General features: G+C 43.3%; 1 protein-coding gene across 1 annotated transcript in view; it reads left to right on the top strand.

Annotated features, from left to right (window-relative positions):
• Positions 1–7: 7 nt before the first annotated feature.
• The window catches only part of SNTB1 (syntrophin beta 1), a gene marked incomplete at its 5' end in the record, with an annotated part of 119,316 nt that continues 99,145 nt past the window's right edge, over positions 8–20,178 (top strand). The window contains one exon of the mRNA XM_085313672.1: positions 8–488. Within this exon, the coding sequence (XP_085169798.1) occupies positions 8–488 (481 nt within the window). The remainder of the gene's footprint in view (positions 489–20,178) is intronic.

Raw genomic sequence — 20,178 nt, 5'->3', positions numbered from 1 at the left:
CGGGCGGGCGCAGCGCAGCGGCTGGCTGGAAGTTTTGGTGCGGGAGCGCTGGCACAAAGTGCTGGCCAACTTGGGCGGCGAGGCGCTGGTGCTGAGCGGCGAGGAGCGCCCCGACGGCGCGGCGCACAACGGCCTGGGCGGCGATGGGGCGGCGGCGAGCCGCGGGGCCGAGGGCGGCGGCGCCTCGGTGCGCACCGCCTTCACCGACCCCCCCGAGCAGGTGCCCGAGGCCGTCTCCAACAAGAAGCGGTGCGTGAAGGTGCTGAAGCAGGAGCTGGGCGGGCTGGGCATCAGCATCAAGGGGGGCAAGGAGAACAAGATGCCCATCCTCATCAGCAAGATCTTCAAGGGGCTGGCGGCCGACCAGACCCAGGCCCTCTACGTGGGGGATGCCATCCTGGCCGTCAACGGCACCGACCTGCGCGATGCCACCCACGACGAGGCGGTGCAGGCGCTCAAGCGGGCCGGCAAGGAGGTGCTGCTGGAAGGTAGGGGCCGGGCCGCCCCGGGGGAGGCCTTCGGGGCAGCTGCGAAAGGGGCGGCGGGGGTGTGTGGGGGGAGCAGACATGCCGCCCGGCTTCTTCTCCGCCGGGTCTCCCCGCTTCAGGCTGCGCGGGGATCCCCGACGACGCGTGTTCAGCGTTTAGCCCCGCGTTTCGGGGAGCTCCGCGCCCCGCCGGGCGTTGGCTGTCGTCCTCTAGCCGGTGCGCCCCGTCCGTCCGTGCGTGCGTGCGCGGCCGCGGCTCCCGCCGGCTCGGCCCCCGCGCTGCGGGCCCGCCGTGCCGCGTCCCTGCAGAGCCGAGGGGCCCGTTTCGCTGCTGCGGGGTGGCAGGGGGAGTTTGGGGAGAAGTCGCTTCAGGAGGGGAGCCCGGAGCACAGGCTGCTGAGCGCGAAGGCGGCGCGGAGGGACCGTGTCCCCCCGGCAGCCGTGCCGGGGACCAGAGCAGCCGCCGCGGGCRCACGGCTCCCCCGGGCGCGGCGTTCTCGGAGGGGGGGGGGGTGAGGCGTTCACATGCTTCTGCTCGGCGTCTTTTCGCAAGGATTGATTTAGTTGCTAGACCTGAGAGAATGAAGAGACTCAAAAATGCCCTTGGCGTGTGTTTGGTAAAGCGAATTCAGCTCCGCGCAGAAGTTCATTCCCCCCGGCCGCAGGCGCTGCTGGCTGATCCGCCCCGCAGGTCCCGCAGCCCACTGGGTGCCGCGTGGTTTTGTCTGCTGGGGCACTGAGGATCTTTTGCTCTTACCCGGAGGAGCAGAGGGAAGCGCTGCTGCATACCTGCGACCTGCTTGAGGATTAGCTGTGAGCAACCGACTCCCGCATGAAGTTAGGCACAAAGCTCAAGAATAGGTTCTGCGCGGTAAAGGCCGCGAGAGACAGTTTTGCCCAGGTCTGTGGTAGTGTGTATTGAGAAACTATTCGGTGTTGTCCACATTAATGCAAAAACTGCAAAGGAGGTGTTGTCCCGGGGGGACTTCCCGTGCTGAGGGCCATTGCCTCCCCGTTCTCCAGGGTCCTGTGCAGCCTGTATAATGCACCTGTGTTTCCTCTTCTGCAAAACCTCTTATGGAGCTGCCTGCAAGGTCTTAATGTAAACTTCTCTCCAAGTCTGAATTGGGGCTATTTCATCTGAATTCTCTGATCGGTTTGTTTGCACAACGTAAGGGCTTCCTAGCGTGCAGAGCAGCCAGAAGCTGACCTTTGCTGTGATGTAGTCAGGAATGTATATACTGCTTGCAAAACTCTCTCCTTCTGCGAAGTGCGTGCAGTAGCACCGCCTGAACACACTGCTGCTGTACGAGTCTTTTAAAAGACTCAATTTTGTCCCCTGTAGGAGTGAAGATCAGGTATTTTCAGCATGGGCTCTTAGCACTCTCCTTTGCGCTGCGTTTACCCAGGCAGCTGTTTTCTCGTATTTCTTTGCTCTGTGGAGGCGCAGGCTGATGCGTTTCAGTGGCTGTTTCTGCAATACAGTAGTTGGAATTGTTAATTTGTAAATCCAGTGCAATTTCAGTAGTCATCCTTCTGTGTAGTTAAAATATTCTGACACTGTAAACTGTGTTTTTCCTGGCTTTCTCCCGCTATTTTAGCAGTGTAACCAAAATCAGAGTTGTCCATGGTGTTGCCCCAGGAGGTGCTATTCAGTTCAGCAGGGAATCTCCCTACATGAATGGCTTGTGTAAACATGCCGTTTAAAACAATTCTCTGAGATTCAGTTTCCCACTTTGAAGCTGTTTCTTCAGTAACAGTCTAAAATGGTCTTTTTTTTACTAAAGGAAGGAAAATCAAAAAGTTTTTCTTTTTATCCTTTAAAGTATAGGAGAGAGAGCCTTGTGTCAGACCTTGTGATTAGACTGATTTTCCTTTCTTTCCAGACAATAGGAATTTTGCTATTTCCTGACTTCTTAGAGAGTTATGTATTAAAAAGAGCCAGCTGTGTCGGGACAGGGGAAAACCCCTGAGCAGTTCATCTGTAGGAACTTTCTCCGATTAGCAGGGCAGTGCCAGTATGTATTTCCAATATCAAAAAGTGCCGTTTACAATTTCGGGGGAGATTCTGAAACTCACTTATGACTTCTCGACTGGAAAAGAGTAATTTGGTTTGATGCAACTGAAAAGGTGCTAAGCACTAGAGCATATTTAATGGATAGGCCAGGGAGATTGCAGTCTCTGGGTATCACAGATACAGTTGTTACAGAACAGAGGTTATTGACACTGAAAATATGGGCCGTGAGGCTCAACACGCCCAGTGTCACAGTGCTGGAGCCCTTCTGTTACATAGTGGCCTTCCTAAAATTGCTTGCTCAGGGAAATGAGGCATTTACCAACTCAGCGCTAAACGATAGTCTTTCCTGCATTCCTGTATGGGGAGGAAGGGAGCAGAAAGTCTCCCTCCCACCTTCCACACTGCATGTGGGAGGCAGGGCTGACACTGGAGGTAAAATGCTGGGAAGCGGAAGGTCTGAAAAGATGAGAAGGGATGGAGCGATGCTTGATTTTAGCGTTTCCCCCTTTTGCTGTATGGGTCGCCACCTCTGAGCTGGTAGAAAAGGAAGTTATTTGCTACATGGATTAGGGGTGGCATAGCCACAATAGATGTGTGATTATGGAGTGGCACAGCTGGAAAGCTGAATGTGAGATGTCCTCCTCTAACAAATCTATTTGCAAGCCTGGGCTGCTCCGTTCTCTCATTTCCCATCCCTGAAGGACGTTAGTCTGTCACAGCCCTCACTTGTATAGTCCAGCTGTTAAGCTAAAATCATATAAATCAGTTCTTTCTCACTGATCTGTGGGATTGGCCGAGGTGACAGATGCCTTGCAAGCAGGTAGGATTTGATAAATGGAAGGAATTAAGGCAACAGGTGATGGAGTTGTGAGGCAGAGGGTTCAAGCGGAGAAGGAGGTGATGATGAGGAAGGAGGTGAGCCATAAGTAATATTGTCGTGAAGAAGAGAGGGGTGGACCTCTTCCAGCTTTGGGGTTTAATTTCCTGTTAGTGTTCCACCACAGCTGGGACACGGGTGTGCAGAGAGCAAAGCAGTCAGTGAGCAGTGTCAGTGTTAGCAGTAATGTCAGGATTATCGGCCTTGGATATGTTTTCAGGTGTTTGGTACACTCTGTGGATTTAGCTTCTCACCAGCACTCAGAAGTGTGGAGGATTTCTTTCCATGATACACAAGGCAGTCTCCTTACACAGCTATCCTTATCATGATAGCTATGGCTTGTACATGTAGTTTCCCTAAGGTTCTGTTAAACTAGTTCCTCTTAAATAAGTACTTTAGAAAATGAAGCAGCCCCTCGTGTGCAGTTTGAAGCACATTGCATTCAAGTGGCTCTTGAGATACAAAAGATGTTTGTTTCTATCTCATCCTCCTGAGCAATCCCTTGGCGTGCTCTTGCATGCTCTATGGGGCCACACAAGTTGTACTTTACTGGTGTCCTCTGTGGAAACACAACAAGTTGAAGTAGTCTCTGCTAATGTCAGACAGGACCGCTTTACCTGATGCTGTGTTTAGATGTGGAGAAGAAAAAAATCATTGGTCTGTTTAGCTGGCTGTGGGATCTCTTTTTAGACTTGCTAACTTGTGACATGAGCACAGGGAAGCCTCTGGCCGCGAAGGTGGAGGTGAGAGGCAGGAGAAGGAGAGTGGTCTTAGTAGAGTTTTTCCTTGCTTGTTTTGAGTGATTCTCGCCTAAGCTGACACAAGGGCAAGGTGGCAGGTAGAGCTCCCTACAGAAGTGGCGCTCTCAGCCTCTCTGGGTTCGTACACTCTGGGAATTTTCCACGGAGGAGCAGCCGCATGCGTAGCGAATTCGAGCCTACGGCTGTAGTGACCTTCTGCTGGCCTCGTGGGAGTAGAGGCTGCGGGTCACAAGTTGAATGTTACCACTTTAAAGCAATGTCAGCATAAGCATAGTGCCCACCATACTGTAGCAGTATGTATATATTTCCAAGCAGTACTTCTGTAAGAATTGTAAGGAGGCTCCCCTCCCTACCCTTTTAAAATTTCCCTTGGATGAAGCAAAGGAATTCCACCTTTGTGAATTATCAGTGTGTTGAAATAGTGCAAAGTAGGCAGGGGCTACTTGTTTGCTGTATTTTTCTATCTTATCTGTGTTTTCCTGTTTCTTTCAGTAATGCACTGGCAAAAGGAAATTCCTTGGGGGGGGGTTAACAAAATACATTATTTATCCAAGAATCTCTCGCTTACTCTTGTAAGTGTGAGGAGGCACGAGGCACGGGGCACTTCAGTGCCTTCATGACTAACTGCTTGCTACTATCAGGACTGTAAATCTCAGTGATTGCAGATTGTGGGTGTAGTTATTCCCTACACTTCCAGTAACTGTATGGAGAAAATATTCTACTTTTTTTTTTCCATACCGACAAATACGTAGTTAATGAAATACTTTGTATTTAGGGGCTCTGTCTTCCTTTGTCAACGGTGTACCTGCCTTTTGCAGACATCTGTTTGAAAGGGAAATTAAAAGGTAAAAAACAAGGTAAGCTTATTCTCAACAAGAGTGTTTCAAAGAAGCCTGAGAATCTCAGTTTTCCTTCAGCTGTCTGAAGCTGATGGGGAAGCTTGAGTGGGAGCACTTGATGTATCATTCATTGACTAGATTAGATTACAGACTAATTTTGCGGTCCAGACAGTCTGTATCACCTTTCACTGATAAGAATCAGTACATCTTCTTTGCAGTAAATCTGGTACAAGTCCTCTTTTTCAGTTACTGTAAAGAAAGTAAGGCTATTGTGGGCAAAATATTCCTAGATTTATTTGGATCAAGTGCAGGATTCCTCCCTCACCCGCGACCTTGGAGCTCATTCTTCCTTCAGAGTTAGCACCAGCTCCTTAATGGCATTTAGAATTTCAATTGCAAATATATAGTCTGCGTAACATGTTAAGTATAACTAGAATAAAACATCTTCTAAAATTCCAGCAGTAATTCCACTGGGAAAAATTAAACTGAAAATTTGGTGCAACTGTTTGATGAATTTTTAAAGCCATTGGACAGATTGAAATGAAAAGTCTAAAGCTTTTGCTATAGTTAACAGAACAGTGTTTGTATTTTAATTTTGCCATGGCAGATGTCTTTTCACTGCAGGCCAGTTATACACCCCTGAGAATCTAGGTTTCACACAGGTTGTCACAAGCAGCAGTGGCCCATTCCTGTCCCTGCCGCCTGCTGGAGCTGGATCGGAAATGCTCGCTGTACCTCCATCCTAAGAGAGGTAACAGAGTCTCCATTATTCAAACCACGGTTTGGATCTGGAACAACCCAATCGAAGATACTTTGCTGTGAAATTTTACATACCTTGCTCTTTAGCACAATAACAAGTGCTGATGGTGATAGATTGATCATTTCAGATATAAATTTGGAAGGATTTTTTTACTTTCTTAATTTCACTGTCTTCCAAACACATAGTATGGACTTTTTCTTAGTAGTAACTGATCTCTAAATTTGACCTGAAGTACAGAATTCATTTGTGTGCATTTATAGTTCATAAATGCTGGAGAATTTACCATAACTATTTGTAATCTGTTCCAGCGGTCACTTACTTCTAGTGTTTAAGAACATGTTATTTCCACTTCATTTTTCTAATATAGATTTCTGATCATAGGATTATTTTGTACTTTATTCTCCAAGATTAGGTTGCCATGACTACTTGTTAAAATTGGTGGAGCTACTTCASTGGAAAGGAAATTGGAAGAAACAGTAGTTCAAGGGAGCAATAGCATACATAAATGAACAAAATACGATGGGAACAAAGCTGTCCCAGTYGTGCACAGGAGAGACTGGCTTTTCAAGCCTGTAATAATTCTTCAAACAKCCCAGAAAAAGAGGTGGTGAAGAAGGGGTGGTAGCTGTGATTTACTAGAACATTCAAAAAGTCTTTTAGCAGTGTATTAGATTAGAAGCTGCTAAAGGGTTTGATCATAGCCGGCATAAAATTTTTGTTGGCCTTGATTTGGTGGGTTGAGGTGAGCAAGATTCATATCTGGTGTCCCCACTCCTCCCATGATCTCACCACAGCATTAACGAGGTCACTAGGGACCTCAGTGCCAGGTAGCTGGCGTGAAGTAGCTGGACCAGAGGACATGAGCATCGTTGGTTAAGTTATGTCGCCTCTCCAAACAGTTAACTACACTGAGCAGAGAAAAATACGGCTGTCTATGCTGCATCTATGCTGAGGTTCTTTGCCAGCACATTTGTACTTAGAGTCATCATGGAAAGATGTGTAAAGTGTTGTGTCAAATTGAAAACAGCTGAGAATAAGACAGAATAGTAGGAATAAATAGTCCGTTTTAGCAGAGGCATAAGGATCTCCGTGGAAATGGGGAGCTTCACAGGACTGGCAGCATTCTGTATATGCCTTGAGGTTGCTTGCTGTGGGGAGTGAGTTGGAAAATGTTTGAGGTGATGCATAACTGATTCAGGCTAGAGAAGTTTGTGAGAAAGTCTAAGACATGTAGAAGTGAGAACATGCTGAGTGATACTTGTTGCTCATGCTGTATGTTGAAAGGTGGGTTATCCTCCTTCATGGTCTTAAATAGACAACTGCTAAGAACTACTGTCTTGCAGCAGGACTAAGAAATCTCCTCTCTGTTGCTTGGTCTCCATGCTTTAAAAGATGGCCAATATATCCACTGCGTTCTGTATCTTACACTTTTGGAAGGAAGGGTTTTTTTTTTGAAATGACAGCATTCAACACCTTGCAGACTCTTTGAGCACTGACTAATGAAGTAGGACATTAAAGTTATTTATCTAACTCTACTTAAATGAGCAATTGGGAAAGACAGTTTAGAGTCAATCATCTTCTACTCAGCTATCAAAACATACTTCTCTCCATAACAGAAGTTATCAAACTTGCTTACAAAGACTGTCATCATCCCTGTGAAAGTATTTTACATATAGTCTGATAAAGGTGAAAGTTAGGAAACATGGTTTTAATTCTGCTGTCTTCTCTGAGTGTCTGTGTGAGTGAGCAAGGACATGTATCCTTCCGGGAGGCGTTCTGCACCGTGCAGTGATGCCGTGAGCCCAAGCTGTTCTTGCAGCAAGCCTTCATCAACTGCGAATCAGCTATCAGATTGCTTCACTGCAAGGTACTGGATTGCTGTTAGGTTAGACTCGTTCCTTCATGTAAATTAAATCAAGGGTCATAATTCCTAAATAGCTCTTTGGCAGGCTTGAATTTCTGACTGCGGCCACTGTACACTTTTATTATGGTTTGGCTTTAGTTCTTTCTGTCTAGTAGTTCTGTCTGAACTACTGAAGTGGTTATGGCTTTCACTGTGTATATACTAAGGGCACAATACAGCAGGTCACTGCCAAAGTAACACATCTGTATTCTAGCAATTGAGCAAAATGGAGTTCTTAATTGTAAGGAAATGAGCCAGAACAGTAGATGTGGAGAAACTGTCTGTGATTAGAAATGATTAACATACAGCACACTCCTCCTTAAAATGTTATGCAGCTTTTTGCTGAGCTTTTGGAAGTCATGCTCGTTGGCACAGCTTTAAAAGCCATCCGATATAAGGCTTTGGTTAGGTTTATTTCCTCACTGTTCAGGGACGTTTCAGGTGAAATCTTTAGATGTGAATCTAAAGAGCGAGTCTGTTCTGGTAAGAACACAGGTGAGCAATGTGTGTGTGTGAGAGAGAGAGAGAGAGAGTAGATTCTGTTCAGTTTAATGGCATGAATTAGTATAAGTTCCTGTTACTGCTTAAAGTGTCTGAGAAACAGGATCCTTTTTCCCAGCATCTGAAAGTTAGAGGCAAGTCTTAACAGAAAAATGATTTTTTTTTTTTTTTTTTTAAGGAGAGACAATCAGGATTTAAGTTCTCTTCTGGCAAAGGAGGCACAACGTGACTGGCTTGCTTCAACAGATAATACGACCTCATGTGACTATTCATGAGTATCATGTGCCCTTTCAGGGAAATATGGCCATTAGTTAAGCTTTACATTTCATTTGCCATAGGCATATTTTGATGGTGTAATAACAATTTTGGCTTTTAACATAATCAAATAGTTGTGAGAGACTATTGAAAGTTATGCCATGAAAATAACATATCCCAACTGTTGTTTAAAGACAGTTATTTCAATAGTAGTCATTTCCAAGGTGATTTGWTATGCTAACACTTGTGTTTTAATGATCATTGGCTCTGATTTTGCAAGGGGAGCAAGAGCCAGCTGTGCTTTTTTGGTGTTGTGGGAAACTGAAGATGCTGGAGAGGTTTAATGTTACCAACATGTGGCTTATGAGGCTCCTTTTAAGCTAATAGTAATAACTGTAACTCAAACAGCAAGAGTTTATCTGTTAGATCTGAGAGTTCAGAATTAGTCATTGCAAAACAACCTGGAAGCAAGGGCCGCGTCTTTACTGGGGCTGGCATGGAGGTAGTGGTAGAAGTGATTTCTCTCATAGTAGGCAGMTTCCTGTTGGTCATACTCTTGCAGGGCGAGAGCCAGCAGGAGCCTTCTCTGCCTGACTTGGAGCCAAAGGAGAGATTTAATTTTTGGACTTCCAGGAATATTTTCCAGGAATGAGATGCCTTCAGTACTTGCTGCTTAAGTTCTTTGCGTTTGTTTTACCACCCCTCCTCTCCCTCTACCCCGTGTCCTTTACAGCTTGTTGAGGATGCTCTGGATGGAAAAATACCCTTCCAAATTACTGTTGCTTTCCAAAGAACATATTATCATTGGTAACTGTCAACTACTTTTGCCTCATTTTACTGTCCGGTGCAGTGACTGACCCTGCTGGTACATGACCTCCGTCAGTGATGCATGGTTGGGAAGGAGTGGTGTCTCCTGAGAACCAGAAGGATTCTTGTAAGATTATATGTAGTATAAACATATACCTGCTCACGGAGACAAACACTTTAAAAGGTGTTTATATACGTATTTCTGTAATGAACAGCTTGGTCAGCAGACATTTCTCATTTTGGGCTGGAACTTCAAATGTCGTTGCTCTGTTGAGGTGTCATGGTTGTCCTGACTTTAGGCTGCTGAGGCTTTGTCAGATCCGGAAGGGCTGACTGAATGCATACTGAGGGACAAGTCACTCGCCACTGCGAACACAGCGTGGTGGGCTGTCCTGGTKCAGTGCCGCACAGGCAGGCTTTACAAATTGTGCCATTAGAAAGCCTCTTCCAGGGAAAGTGCAGGAGAACACAGCTGGTTTCAAGCTCTGTTGAGTATAGTCAGGGAGATACGTATCGTGAAAGAAAAAGGGAAACAGCTAAAAGCTGGGCTGAATTGGGTGGTGCTCCAGGTGTTACTACTGTGCTGTGCCTAAATTAAACCTGTCTAGCTCAAGYAGCAGAATTTAGATACTGCTCAGGTAAATGGCCTGTCAAAGTATTAACATAGCTCAAATTCCTCAAACAGCTGAGGAAGTCCTGAACATGCTGTTGGGGAGAGATACAAGGAACATTTAAACCTGTGGACGGATCTCAAGCTGCTACAGATGCTACAGCTAATCCCTTTGAAGTCTCTCTTGCTTGATTGGCTTTTGCTGTCCTCTTTTTTGCAGCTGTAGCAGTTGGTTTGCTGTCTGATGCCGAGATGTTTGTAGATACATCTTCTTGCCTAGCTATAGGGAGGAAATTTGTATTCCTGCCTTAAAAAATGAAAGGAAATTGCTAGCAACTTCTATGATCTTTGTGTTTGTGGAACCSTGCAGAAGTGTCCAGCCAAAGAGGCGTTGAAAGAAAACAGCATTTTAGTTCTGGAAAAATGTGAGTGAAAGTAACTAGTTTGAAGACATTCCTAGTCCATTCAATGAATGTCTGTCTGTAAAAATAAACCGTACCTGTACGATGTATGAGGGCAGGTCTTAAAGAAAACATTGCGGTGATGAACTAGTGGAATTTCCACTTAACACATTAAAATCAGCCTTGAAAGGCTCCATTAAGGAAAGACATATGAAGTTCCAGAAGATGGCTTGTGAAATATTCCTGAAACTAAAAATGGTCTTCTGTCAGTTTTATGTTTTCCTTTCACTGTGTTATATCTATTTTAATAAACATATGAGATGATAGACTATCAAAACAGCAGCACTTTGTCTGCAAAGCCTTGAAGAAATAAATACTGAGTCTAGGTACATAATTTAAATTTAACCCAACAAAAATAAACTTAAATCAATTCTGAGGTATGCCTATGAAAGAACTGCTATGCTAAAACCATTCTGTGATGATTTTATTTGATATATATAAAACTTTTTCTGCTGAATATACTTTAAGAAATGTTAGTATTAAATCTCTGAGTTTTCATTCAGGTACTACCACAGCTTTCTGTCTGCATGCATAAGTAGTTTTAACATCTTAGAAGATTTTCAAGATTTTCCCTCTTAAGAAAAAGTATCGACAGACAAATATTTTCTGGTTTTTGAGGGAGGAAAGGAAGGGTTGACCTGAAAACATATTGACTTCCGTGGAATCTTTATGATGTTTTAATTTGAAATGACATTTCAGGTTTTAATAAGAAAGTGATTTGCTTTCAAAAGCTTGATTTGAAATTATAGTTTTTTCCCAAAAAATTCTCACTAGAATTTTTGAAGTAGAATAACAGAGATTTACTGAATGTATATTCTTCTCATGGAAAATCTTTGCAATCATGTCACATTTAACAAAGAAATTTTCTTGGCCAAAAAGTTTTGACCAGCTCAGTGCAGTATTTTTTTTTCCAATCTTGTTAAAATGTCTAATTCGTTTGTATAAAAAATGTATTTATACTGTTCTTAAGAAACTTTAGACCTGCTGTTCTTAATCACTTTGTTCTGTTCCTTTTGTATCAATGCACGTACTGTGTGAAGTGGAGAAGGATGTGTATTTGGTAGGAGCCAAGATATGCTTCTAAGTGGAGAAGTCACAAGTGATATATTACAGRAGTTCCTGTAAGATGTTTGTATTTGATCTTTTCAGTTACTCATAGTTATAGACGTATGCTTCTTTATTTCTGTGAAACTCACAGTAAAACCTTGAAGACAGAGGGAAAAGAGAAAGAAACTTTCTTAGCCTCTAAGATCTGCTTAAAATAGCTCTTCTAGGTGCAGCTTTAATAATATCTGCTTCTTGCGGCTGTAAATTAAATTAGATTTCGCCTGCAGACGTGCCATCTTTCTAACKTCTGTTAGACTTGCATGTAGCGCTCTATACATGGGAATGAGTCAAGAAGCGGTTTTGGAACCATAAAGGATCACAGATGRTTTCTAAAGGGGAATAAGAGATGTTTTTGTGTGATCTCTGTTTTTCTTTATCTTCTCTTTGCTCTTCCTCTGTTCACTGCCCAGAGGCAGGCACAGCTGTTTGTCTGTCAGCTGTACTACAAGGTATCAGTGGGTGCACACATACAGCAAATACTATGAACCCTACATGCAGGGGTAGCACTTCTTAGGTATCTCCAAAGTGGTATATGTGTATTTGCTCATACTCAGAACAGAATTCTCTTGTTGTTAGTGCTATGTGGATTAATTGATCTATGGAAATAGAAATAGATGGAGTCTTGATTATACCGGAGTTGAAGTGATCTCCGGGATGATATGTTTGCCTAAGCTGCTAGAATGCTTCACAGGAGTCTCTGTCCACAGCGTTGTTTTTTCTTGGGGGCCGTGTTCTCCAGCTGGACCCTAAGTCTGCATCTGGCTCTGCAGCTGAGCCAAGGTGGTGAGCCAGGATGGTGGGGAAGAGCTGCTACCTGTCAAGGGGTGCTGAGAAGGCAAGTGAACATRTAGTACAACACAGGTGAAAAATCCTCCTTCCACTCCAGCTAACGGGATTTTCCCATTGATTTCAGTGATATTGGGATATCAGCCTGGGCTTTTAGCAGGCAATGTTGATATAAATTGCTGATGGGGAAAAAAGATCTTGATACAGCTTTATCCATCTGTAATACYTATTGCAGTAATTCTGCTTTAAGGTAATATGGATCTTCCATCTTTCCTGGGCATTAACTCACTTTGCCAGCTTCTTACATGGCTAAAAAGATCTACTCACAAATATTTAGTTGAGCATATGTTAACATGTTGCTTTACTTTGTTTAGTAAACCTCACTTCATACTCCACCTCCTCACAGCCCCTTCGGCTTGCCCTTTTTTCCTTCTCAGTCCCCAAAACCTAATGAATGAAAGCATTGTAAAAGAGTCATGGCATCAGGTCAGTCTCTGAGTTCAGTCACTTGTACAATAATTATTGATTAAACAGCCATTATTTCTTAATCTACTGTTCAGTGCAAATCATAAARGCTGAATAATTCAGCACAGCCAAGTCTGCAACTGAGCTTTGGATCCTTAAAAAGCAGAATGTTCTGATTTGGATTCAGATCCTGGAAGCCAGATGTGTTGTTGATAGGAAAATCTCTGAAAAGTCAGAGTCTTAATTTAGATACATGTCCAAATGTTATTTCTTCAAAGCCCCCTTTGTTTGCAAAATCTAAGGTTTTTCTTGAATTTCAGGATGACAGGAGATACTGTATCATCAGCTTTCCAAAGGATTTTTCAGATTTTCTTTCCTTTTCTGAGCTAGGCTCTGAACTCTGGAACAGCAGAGGTGCTTTAAAAATAATGTCTAATCGGGAGCAGAAAACAGTCATTGTTTCTTGACACAACAAGAATGTGATTTCATGTAAAGGCTGGTTTATAGAGAGTTAYGTTTTTCTCCAAAAATCTGCACCCAGTAGAAATTTCATCTGTTTCCTGTTGAGCAGAAGAAATTGTAAGTGCCCATCTTCCCCATCTTTGGTATTTTCAATATGTGGATAGTTCACCAGGAAAAAAAATCCAGTTTCCTGCTCAGCCCTGTCTTAGTGCTGTTGCAATGTGTAATGCAAGACTGAGACAGTAACTGTAGAGCTTCTGGATCTACAAAGTGCACTAACTCCAAAACCTCAGTGTATCTTCACCCACCCCACAACATATACTCTTCTCTCCCCAGATCATTCTGCGCACTGCTCACCTCCTTTCTAGTTTCCAACTTTAGGATGCAAGGCAACATCAGAAARAATTTGCTGTTCATCAGACTGATTATGTAGGAAAATTTGCAGTTATAGCTGAACAAGTAACTGCATTTCAAAGTGTTAGCCTACTGTTTTTATCCTGGCTGGATGCTCTTGGATCGGTATGGTGACAGAGTCTTGCTAGGGATGAATGATGTGTCCAGGCAGGCTCCACCAGCTGCCTGTGGCCTTCCGGCTAAAAGCCACGTATTTCTTTATCTTTYAAGATGTGCAAAGCTGCAACCAAAGTTTAAAAGTGATTGAAAGGTGACAGAATTGATATCGTGGCAGCCAGTACAGAAACTCAGACTGTGCTGTATTTCTAGTTGTCTGATGTGTTTGAAGACCCTGCTGAGCAGGAAGGTTGGGCTAGATGATCTGCAGAGGTTCCTTCCAGCCTTACTGATTCTATGATTTCTGGTTAGCTCAGGAGCCCTGAATCTTCAGGCTTGGAAGGCAATCCAATCACTTTTTTTTTTCTTTTAAATATAGTCATCAATAGAAAATATAGGGACTTGAAACTAACCCCTAATTTCAAACCTGTAATCACAACTTTGGAACAGTGTTTTAAAGAAAGCTTGTACAGTATTAGTGATGAGTACCTGATTAAAGCATGATAGCTGATTCCAAAAAGTCAAGTGAGAGGCAGATCTGCAATGATAAGTCCCCGTTTTCTGAAAGTTATTTTTTTAATGAAAGKTAGGAGAAAAAATGAAAGGTAGGAGAAAAAATGAGAGGTGCCTGATGCAAAAGGCACAGTGCTTCAGTCACACGGCCGCCAGGGCTTGGGCTGTTGCAGGGAAGCCACGTCTGCTGCATGGCCCAATGATGCAGCCCTCTAAATAGTCCCACTGAATATTTGCATGAGTCACAGCAGCAAAGCAAGGCCACAGGGCTAGAGAAGAGAGGCCCTTTCAGCCTCTGCCCGCTCCCGAGTGGACGTTTGCCAGTATCCCCGTGCAACGCTGCTCAGGCGGCGAGGCGGCAGCGGGACCGCGGGAGGGCTGGGGACGAGGGGCTCGGCGAGGCCGGCAGGCTCCCGCGCTCCCCCGGCCACTGGCCTCGCGCCTGCCTCTCCCCAGCTGCTCTGGGATCAGCAGCTCCTGCTCGCAGGTRCTCCTGAGAGCGCTTGCAAAGTAGGTCACGCTGTCTCTTCAAAGCCTTTAAATAAATAGTGTTTAAGAACACTGTATGAAAATATTCCACTTTCCAGGCTGAAAAGGGGTGGACAAGGAATGAGGGAGTCAAAACACGATATTCTCCAGAGCATTTGTACTGTGGCTGAAGCTTATTTCTCTCTCTGTGCCCTGATCCTGCAACTGCCCACATTCAGATGACCTTTGTAGACATTAAGTATCTTAATAGATTTCATTGAAGCTAATTATGAATTACTCATTTGGGTAAGGCTCCGCRAGACAATGACCCATGTCATCATTTTTCCTGTACTGTGGGCAAATGAGTGCTGGTTAAGCCATATAAAAAACTGCTTGCTATTAAACCTGTCACAGTTCAAAGTGAGAACGAAAAGTGCTAATGTTTCATTGTCGTTCCTCCCTCTCAACCCATGCCGCACCAAAACAAACATGCAAACGGTAGCAGTTGCCCAAGAGAAAAATAGCCTTTTGCAGAACTCAGCTTTTTCCACCAGAAAAAATGCAGGCATGGCTAACTTCTTTTTAAAGAGTGGTAATGTTGTATATACAAATTAAACTCTAATTTGTGCATTTGAGATTTCCGTGAGCACTTGATAAAAGTGTTCTCAAAGTGCAACATTTAAAAATAACTATATTTGATCTTAATATGGCATGTGACATAAGCTACATTTTTACCCTTCCCCCTTAAACTCTAAAAAACTCTTAAAATCAGTGTTCAGAGCCAGTGAGAAGGATGGTATCCAACTCAGAGACACTTTGGGCTTTGTGTCTCGAGCACAAATGTCACTCTTCTTCCAGAGAGAATGAGCAAAATGGGGTCTGACCCAGAGCAACAGCTTGTCTGTGACTTGTCTGTCATTGAGCAAGATACAAGTGCCCCTTCTATGTCCGTGTTAAAATGCTGCTGAGTGAACTGTCTACCAGGCAGTTAAACAGTTCAAATCTTTATTAGCCAAAGTTTAACACAGGCCATAAAGTATTTCAGCTGTGTCACAAGGCTGCACAAGGAACTTCCCTTGCAACAATTTTTTTCTCCATGTAGAGGCTCAGAATTGCTCCTTTGAAATGGAGCTTTTGCATTTCTGGTGAGGTGTATGGAGACACTGTGTTACTTTGCAAAGCTGCTTTTGTTTCTTTTATTTATTTGTTTGTTTATTTGAAATTTTAGTTTTCAAGTGTTTGGTAGGAATCCCTCTCACAGGAGCAAGTTAGGAATGGCAAAAAATTATAATACTCTCTGCATTATTTGCTACTTCAGATGGAGATGCTAGTTATGTCCTCATGAAAATTAGTGCTAGACCTGGAATTGATTTGAAGAGTCCAATTCTGCCCTTTCTGTTTGTATGATACTTTAAAATATTCAAGTGCCTGGTGTTTTTGCTAGTGCTAAATAAACTGTTCAACTTAAGTTGCTTCCCAAGAGCTGTTCACAATTTGTGCTTGACATAGCTTAGTTTGCAGTACCTCTTATCTTCAGCAACAGAGAATTGAGTTATCTGCATGCTTTGTGGTTTTGGCAGTATTGTTGGTATGGCTTATGCTTTGTCACCTCTGAATTCTGCTGTATCTCAATTACCCATGACAAGAGGAGGAGGAAAACACTTAAAAATCGTTGCTGTTAAGAGCATTGTTCAATGTCTTTGCACCAGGTAGGATTGCTGAAATCCTTCCTGGTGCTGTATATCCTCGCAGCTCAGCTTGGCATGTTGTAAGGTGGTGAGGTTAATTGAGTTTAAATTATCTGTAGCAAAGTGTGGAATGTTTCCATTACCAGGGCCAATGCTTTTTGCACCCTGCCCACTATGTGGGTAGTGTTGTCCGATTACAGTGTTTTCTGATTATGCTCCAGCCCCTTTCACCCCAGTTAATGAAAAGAAGCCTGGCTTGTGACATGGACAGCTGTGAAGCTAGAGCCTATGCTAAATATGCCCACCACCCCTAAATGTTCTGTGTCATTTTATTTGCATCAACAGTGATGGTAGTCAAGGTAGGCCCAGTGGTTGGCTGCCAGAAGAGACAGAATTATTAATGTCTAGGAACACAGATTAGAAATTGAATACTTAAGAAACTTTGTGCTGGATCCAAAGTTCATTCTTTTCATTTTCCTCTTATTCACTTTTTGGAGATTGATCCTTTTCTACTTGGGTGTAGTTGTGGTGTGAGCTGGACTTCAGCAAAGAAAAACAAGGGAAACTCAAATCTTTTGGGYATGGTTAGCCTTACAGTACTTCTTGGCCAAGTTTTTGGACTTACCTGTTGCAGAAGTGATAGAGAGGGAATACACTCATGGTACCTTGACATTCAGAGTCGTCRGAATGTTCTTCCCTTCGGAGCTCAGGAATGCGGCACGTTCACCGTGCGAAATGAGATTGTCACTCTGATGCTATTATGACCTGCGGTCATATATTATTTCACATGGGACAGGAAGGAAAATGACCTGCTGATAACTTCCTCATACCAGAACTGCCAGAGAAATCTGTCTCCATGGTTGTTTCAGCTCTTACTGGAAATTGCAGGGGTTCCTGCAGCTGGGCTGCAGTTCTGATTTCTAGATTTCTTAGATTTGCCATCAAGCACATTGTAATTATGATCGGAACTTAAGTTTTTTAAAACTACAACTATGAAGGGGACATCATTGTTTTAGCACTCAGAGCGTGCAGAAATGAGCCATATTTATATTTTTGAAGTTCTTGAATAATTGTGAGATATGCTAACAGAGAATGTATTTTAACGAAGATGCAAAGCTAGATGGCATGCGAGATGAAATTTTAATCTAGGCTTCCATCAAGTTGGAAAAATGCATTTGACTTCATTTTAAGGGATGAAGTGTTGAGTGCAGTCCTTGTTCTTAAAGGAACATCAATCTAACTGGTTTGGACTTTTGGTTGAAAGGAGAAGTCATTCCCCCCTTTTCCTCATTCCCCCCTTATTCTGTTTTATAAAATGAAGTTGCTTGTATTTGGAATGCTTCCTTTTGCTGGCTTTATACTGCTTTTTTACTGCATGTGAAGTGACCCCTGCCACTCCCAAAATCTGAGTTTCTAATTCTGAGAGTTAGACTGCARTAGGCTGAGAAAGATGCTTGTGATTTTGTTTTTGTTTCCCATTTCCCAAGTATTTTCAGACCTTAAGAGAGGATCCCTCTTGTGTTAGGCATTTAGGCTAGGCTAAGCATCCCTGCTTTCATTATGGTCAACAGAGACAAAAATAGTCCTCTAGAGAGATGCTGCTCTGTCCCTCCTTGCTGATGATAGGGAAACTGGGTCTGTTTCCCCAGTGAAAGCTGACTTTTAGGTGGTTGAATTTGCCAGAGATAGATCCCACACTTACAATGTTTTTCAGGCTTTTTGCTGCCTGAGGACAGTTCTTTTTTTGCACTTCTTACTCAGTTCTGTGTTTCTCCAGGCCTGGGATTTTGAGAGAAACACAGAATTTGTTCAGAGCAGGATGCAGTCCCAAGAGCAGGAAGTGCTATATATSTTAGCTGGAATTAATATTAAAAAGCACAAAGGCTGTCTGAGAATATTAGTGTGTAATTGCATTATATTTTGGCCCTGGCAGCAAAGCTTGCCTAAGAAGGTCAGTGCCTCCATCCCCCAGCCCACCCATGTGCTGCAGTGCACCTCTCCATGGTTGTGCAGATTTAACCATATGCAGTATCATGCCAGAAGCAGATTTTTTTTAATGACCTGGACTAAAGTAACGCTTCAAAAAAGAGGTTGTTCCTAATGTGCGTTTTTACTGTGACTGCATTTGCAGAGCAGACAGAACAGTGTTTCTACTGGCAAAAAGCACAACGTAGCAAAGTGCTGGTAGCAAAGTGCTGGATGAGGAACCTGGGAGACGGTTTTGTCACTGAAGCCAGTGTATTGTGAAACTGCATCTTGAATTCAGTGGGACTTTCCTGCTCTCCTGGCCTCGGTGCCACATTCCTTCCTCCCCACTCCAGGTTGTGGCAATAGCTCTCATGGGGATATACCACAAATTGGGGATCTGATGCATTTCTTTGCAGGTGCRTCAGGTCCCCAAGCTGGCTGCCTGCAAAGTCAGGGAAGTTTGAGTCATATAAGGCCCGTTTTGGGGGGTAGCTTGCCTTTAAGGTCRGTGTAAATCCCTTGTGAAACTCCAGCCATCATGCCAGGGCTTGTCTTGTCGACCTGCGGTGGATAAAATCTGGCCCTGACAAAACCAACTTCAAACACTCAGTGATGGAGCTGGGCCAGGAACTCTTGTAGTATTGTGAATTGTTCTATTGAAAAAAAAAAACCCTTTTCTGGGAAGTGCTGGACTTTTGCATGAGTGTCTTGAATTTCCAGTGTTAATTGTGTCACTTACAAGTTAAAAAGTGTTTCTTGCCTACTTTGTATTCTGTCTCAGTACTTGTGTGTCCCAGCTTTTACATAACCATGTGTTGCTGCATAAAGGATTGATACAAATCTTTCATACATGCTSTCTCCTGGATTGTGTGTGGGAGTGGGGAATTTTTTAGAAGCTAAAGTACCTGTCCTGAAAAAGGATTGGATCAATTCGATAACAGGAAGGATTATCTTATAGCTGAAGTGCAGGAGAAAGAGTCAGAAAATTACACATCCCTCACTACCTCCAACTAGCAAGATGAAGGACAGCCCAGTGTTGTGGTGCCCAGGAGCAAAGCACAGGCTGAATGAAGACTCTAGACTTATATATGCTTAAATGCTGATTTGGATTAAGACAGGCAGGAAATCTGAAGTGGGCAGCTTTATTTGCATACATCTCATTTGGAGAATAAATGAACCTTATTCTTGAATAAGTTCTTGTATAGATAATCCCTGAATGAGTTCTTGTGCAGATAATGCCTACTCATGCTCTTACTAGCTGTGCAGAGACATGTCATAAAACCTTCAGCTTCTTGAGCCTGCTAAATTTGGTCTGCACTGTACAGTTGATCACACTTTAAATGTGAGACTCTTAGTGATTTTTCTAGTGCTTTCATTGATGCCAGATATAAATGACTTGTTTCATGCTAAACCTGACCACTCCATAGTTGCTCTGCCATGAGGCCATTTAATTCCATTGACTTTCCTATCCAGTTTGCTGAGCTATGGCTTTTTTGCCTAGCTTTCTGAGCTCTGCAACCTTTCCAAACTCTCAATATTCTTTTATATAAGATTTTTTAAAAATATGCTGCTCCTCCCTTTATTCAATCCCTGCCCTTTTAGTAACTGATTTATTTTTTTTAACCTATTGCTTCTCCCTTCTGTTGTTTATGCCTCCTTCCTGCAGTTCCTTGGCTACTCCATCCTAAATTGGTTAATTCTTTTTAYCTCTACCAGTATTTTGTTCTGTTCYGTGCTCTTCCAACATATTAATTAATTTTGCAGTGTTGCTCAGACTAGTAGGCATTTGAATGCTTGAAAACTCTTTCTTGGAAAAAATATTCTTTTTAAAACAAAAAATTCAGAAGTCATTGGATTGTAAGGGTCTATCTTCAYTAGCTAAGATAGAAAATTGCAAAGTGATACAAAGATACAAGAAAAAACAGAGAGAAAC

The sequence above is a fragment of the Rhea americana genome, unplaced genomic scaffold (genome assembly GCF_003343005.1).
Source record: "Rhea americana isolate MKP2758 unplaced genomic scaffold, rheAme1 scaffold_0, whole genome shotgun sequence".
Taxonomy (NCBI): Eukaryota; Metazoa; Chordata; class Aves; order Rheiformes; family Rheidae; genus Rhea; species Rhea americana.
Note: the sequence above shows the minus strand (reverse complement) of the source record. Positions and strands in the feature narration are given on the sequence as shown.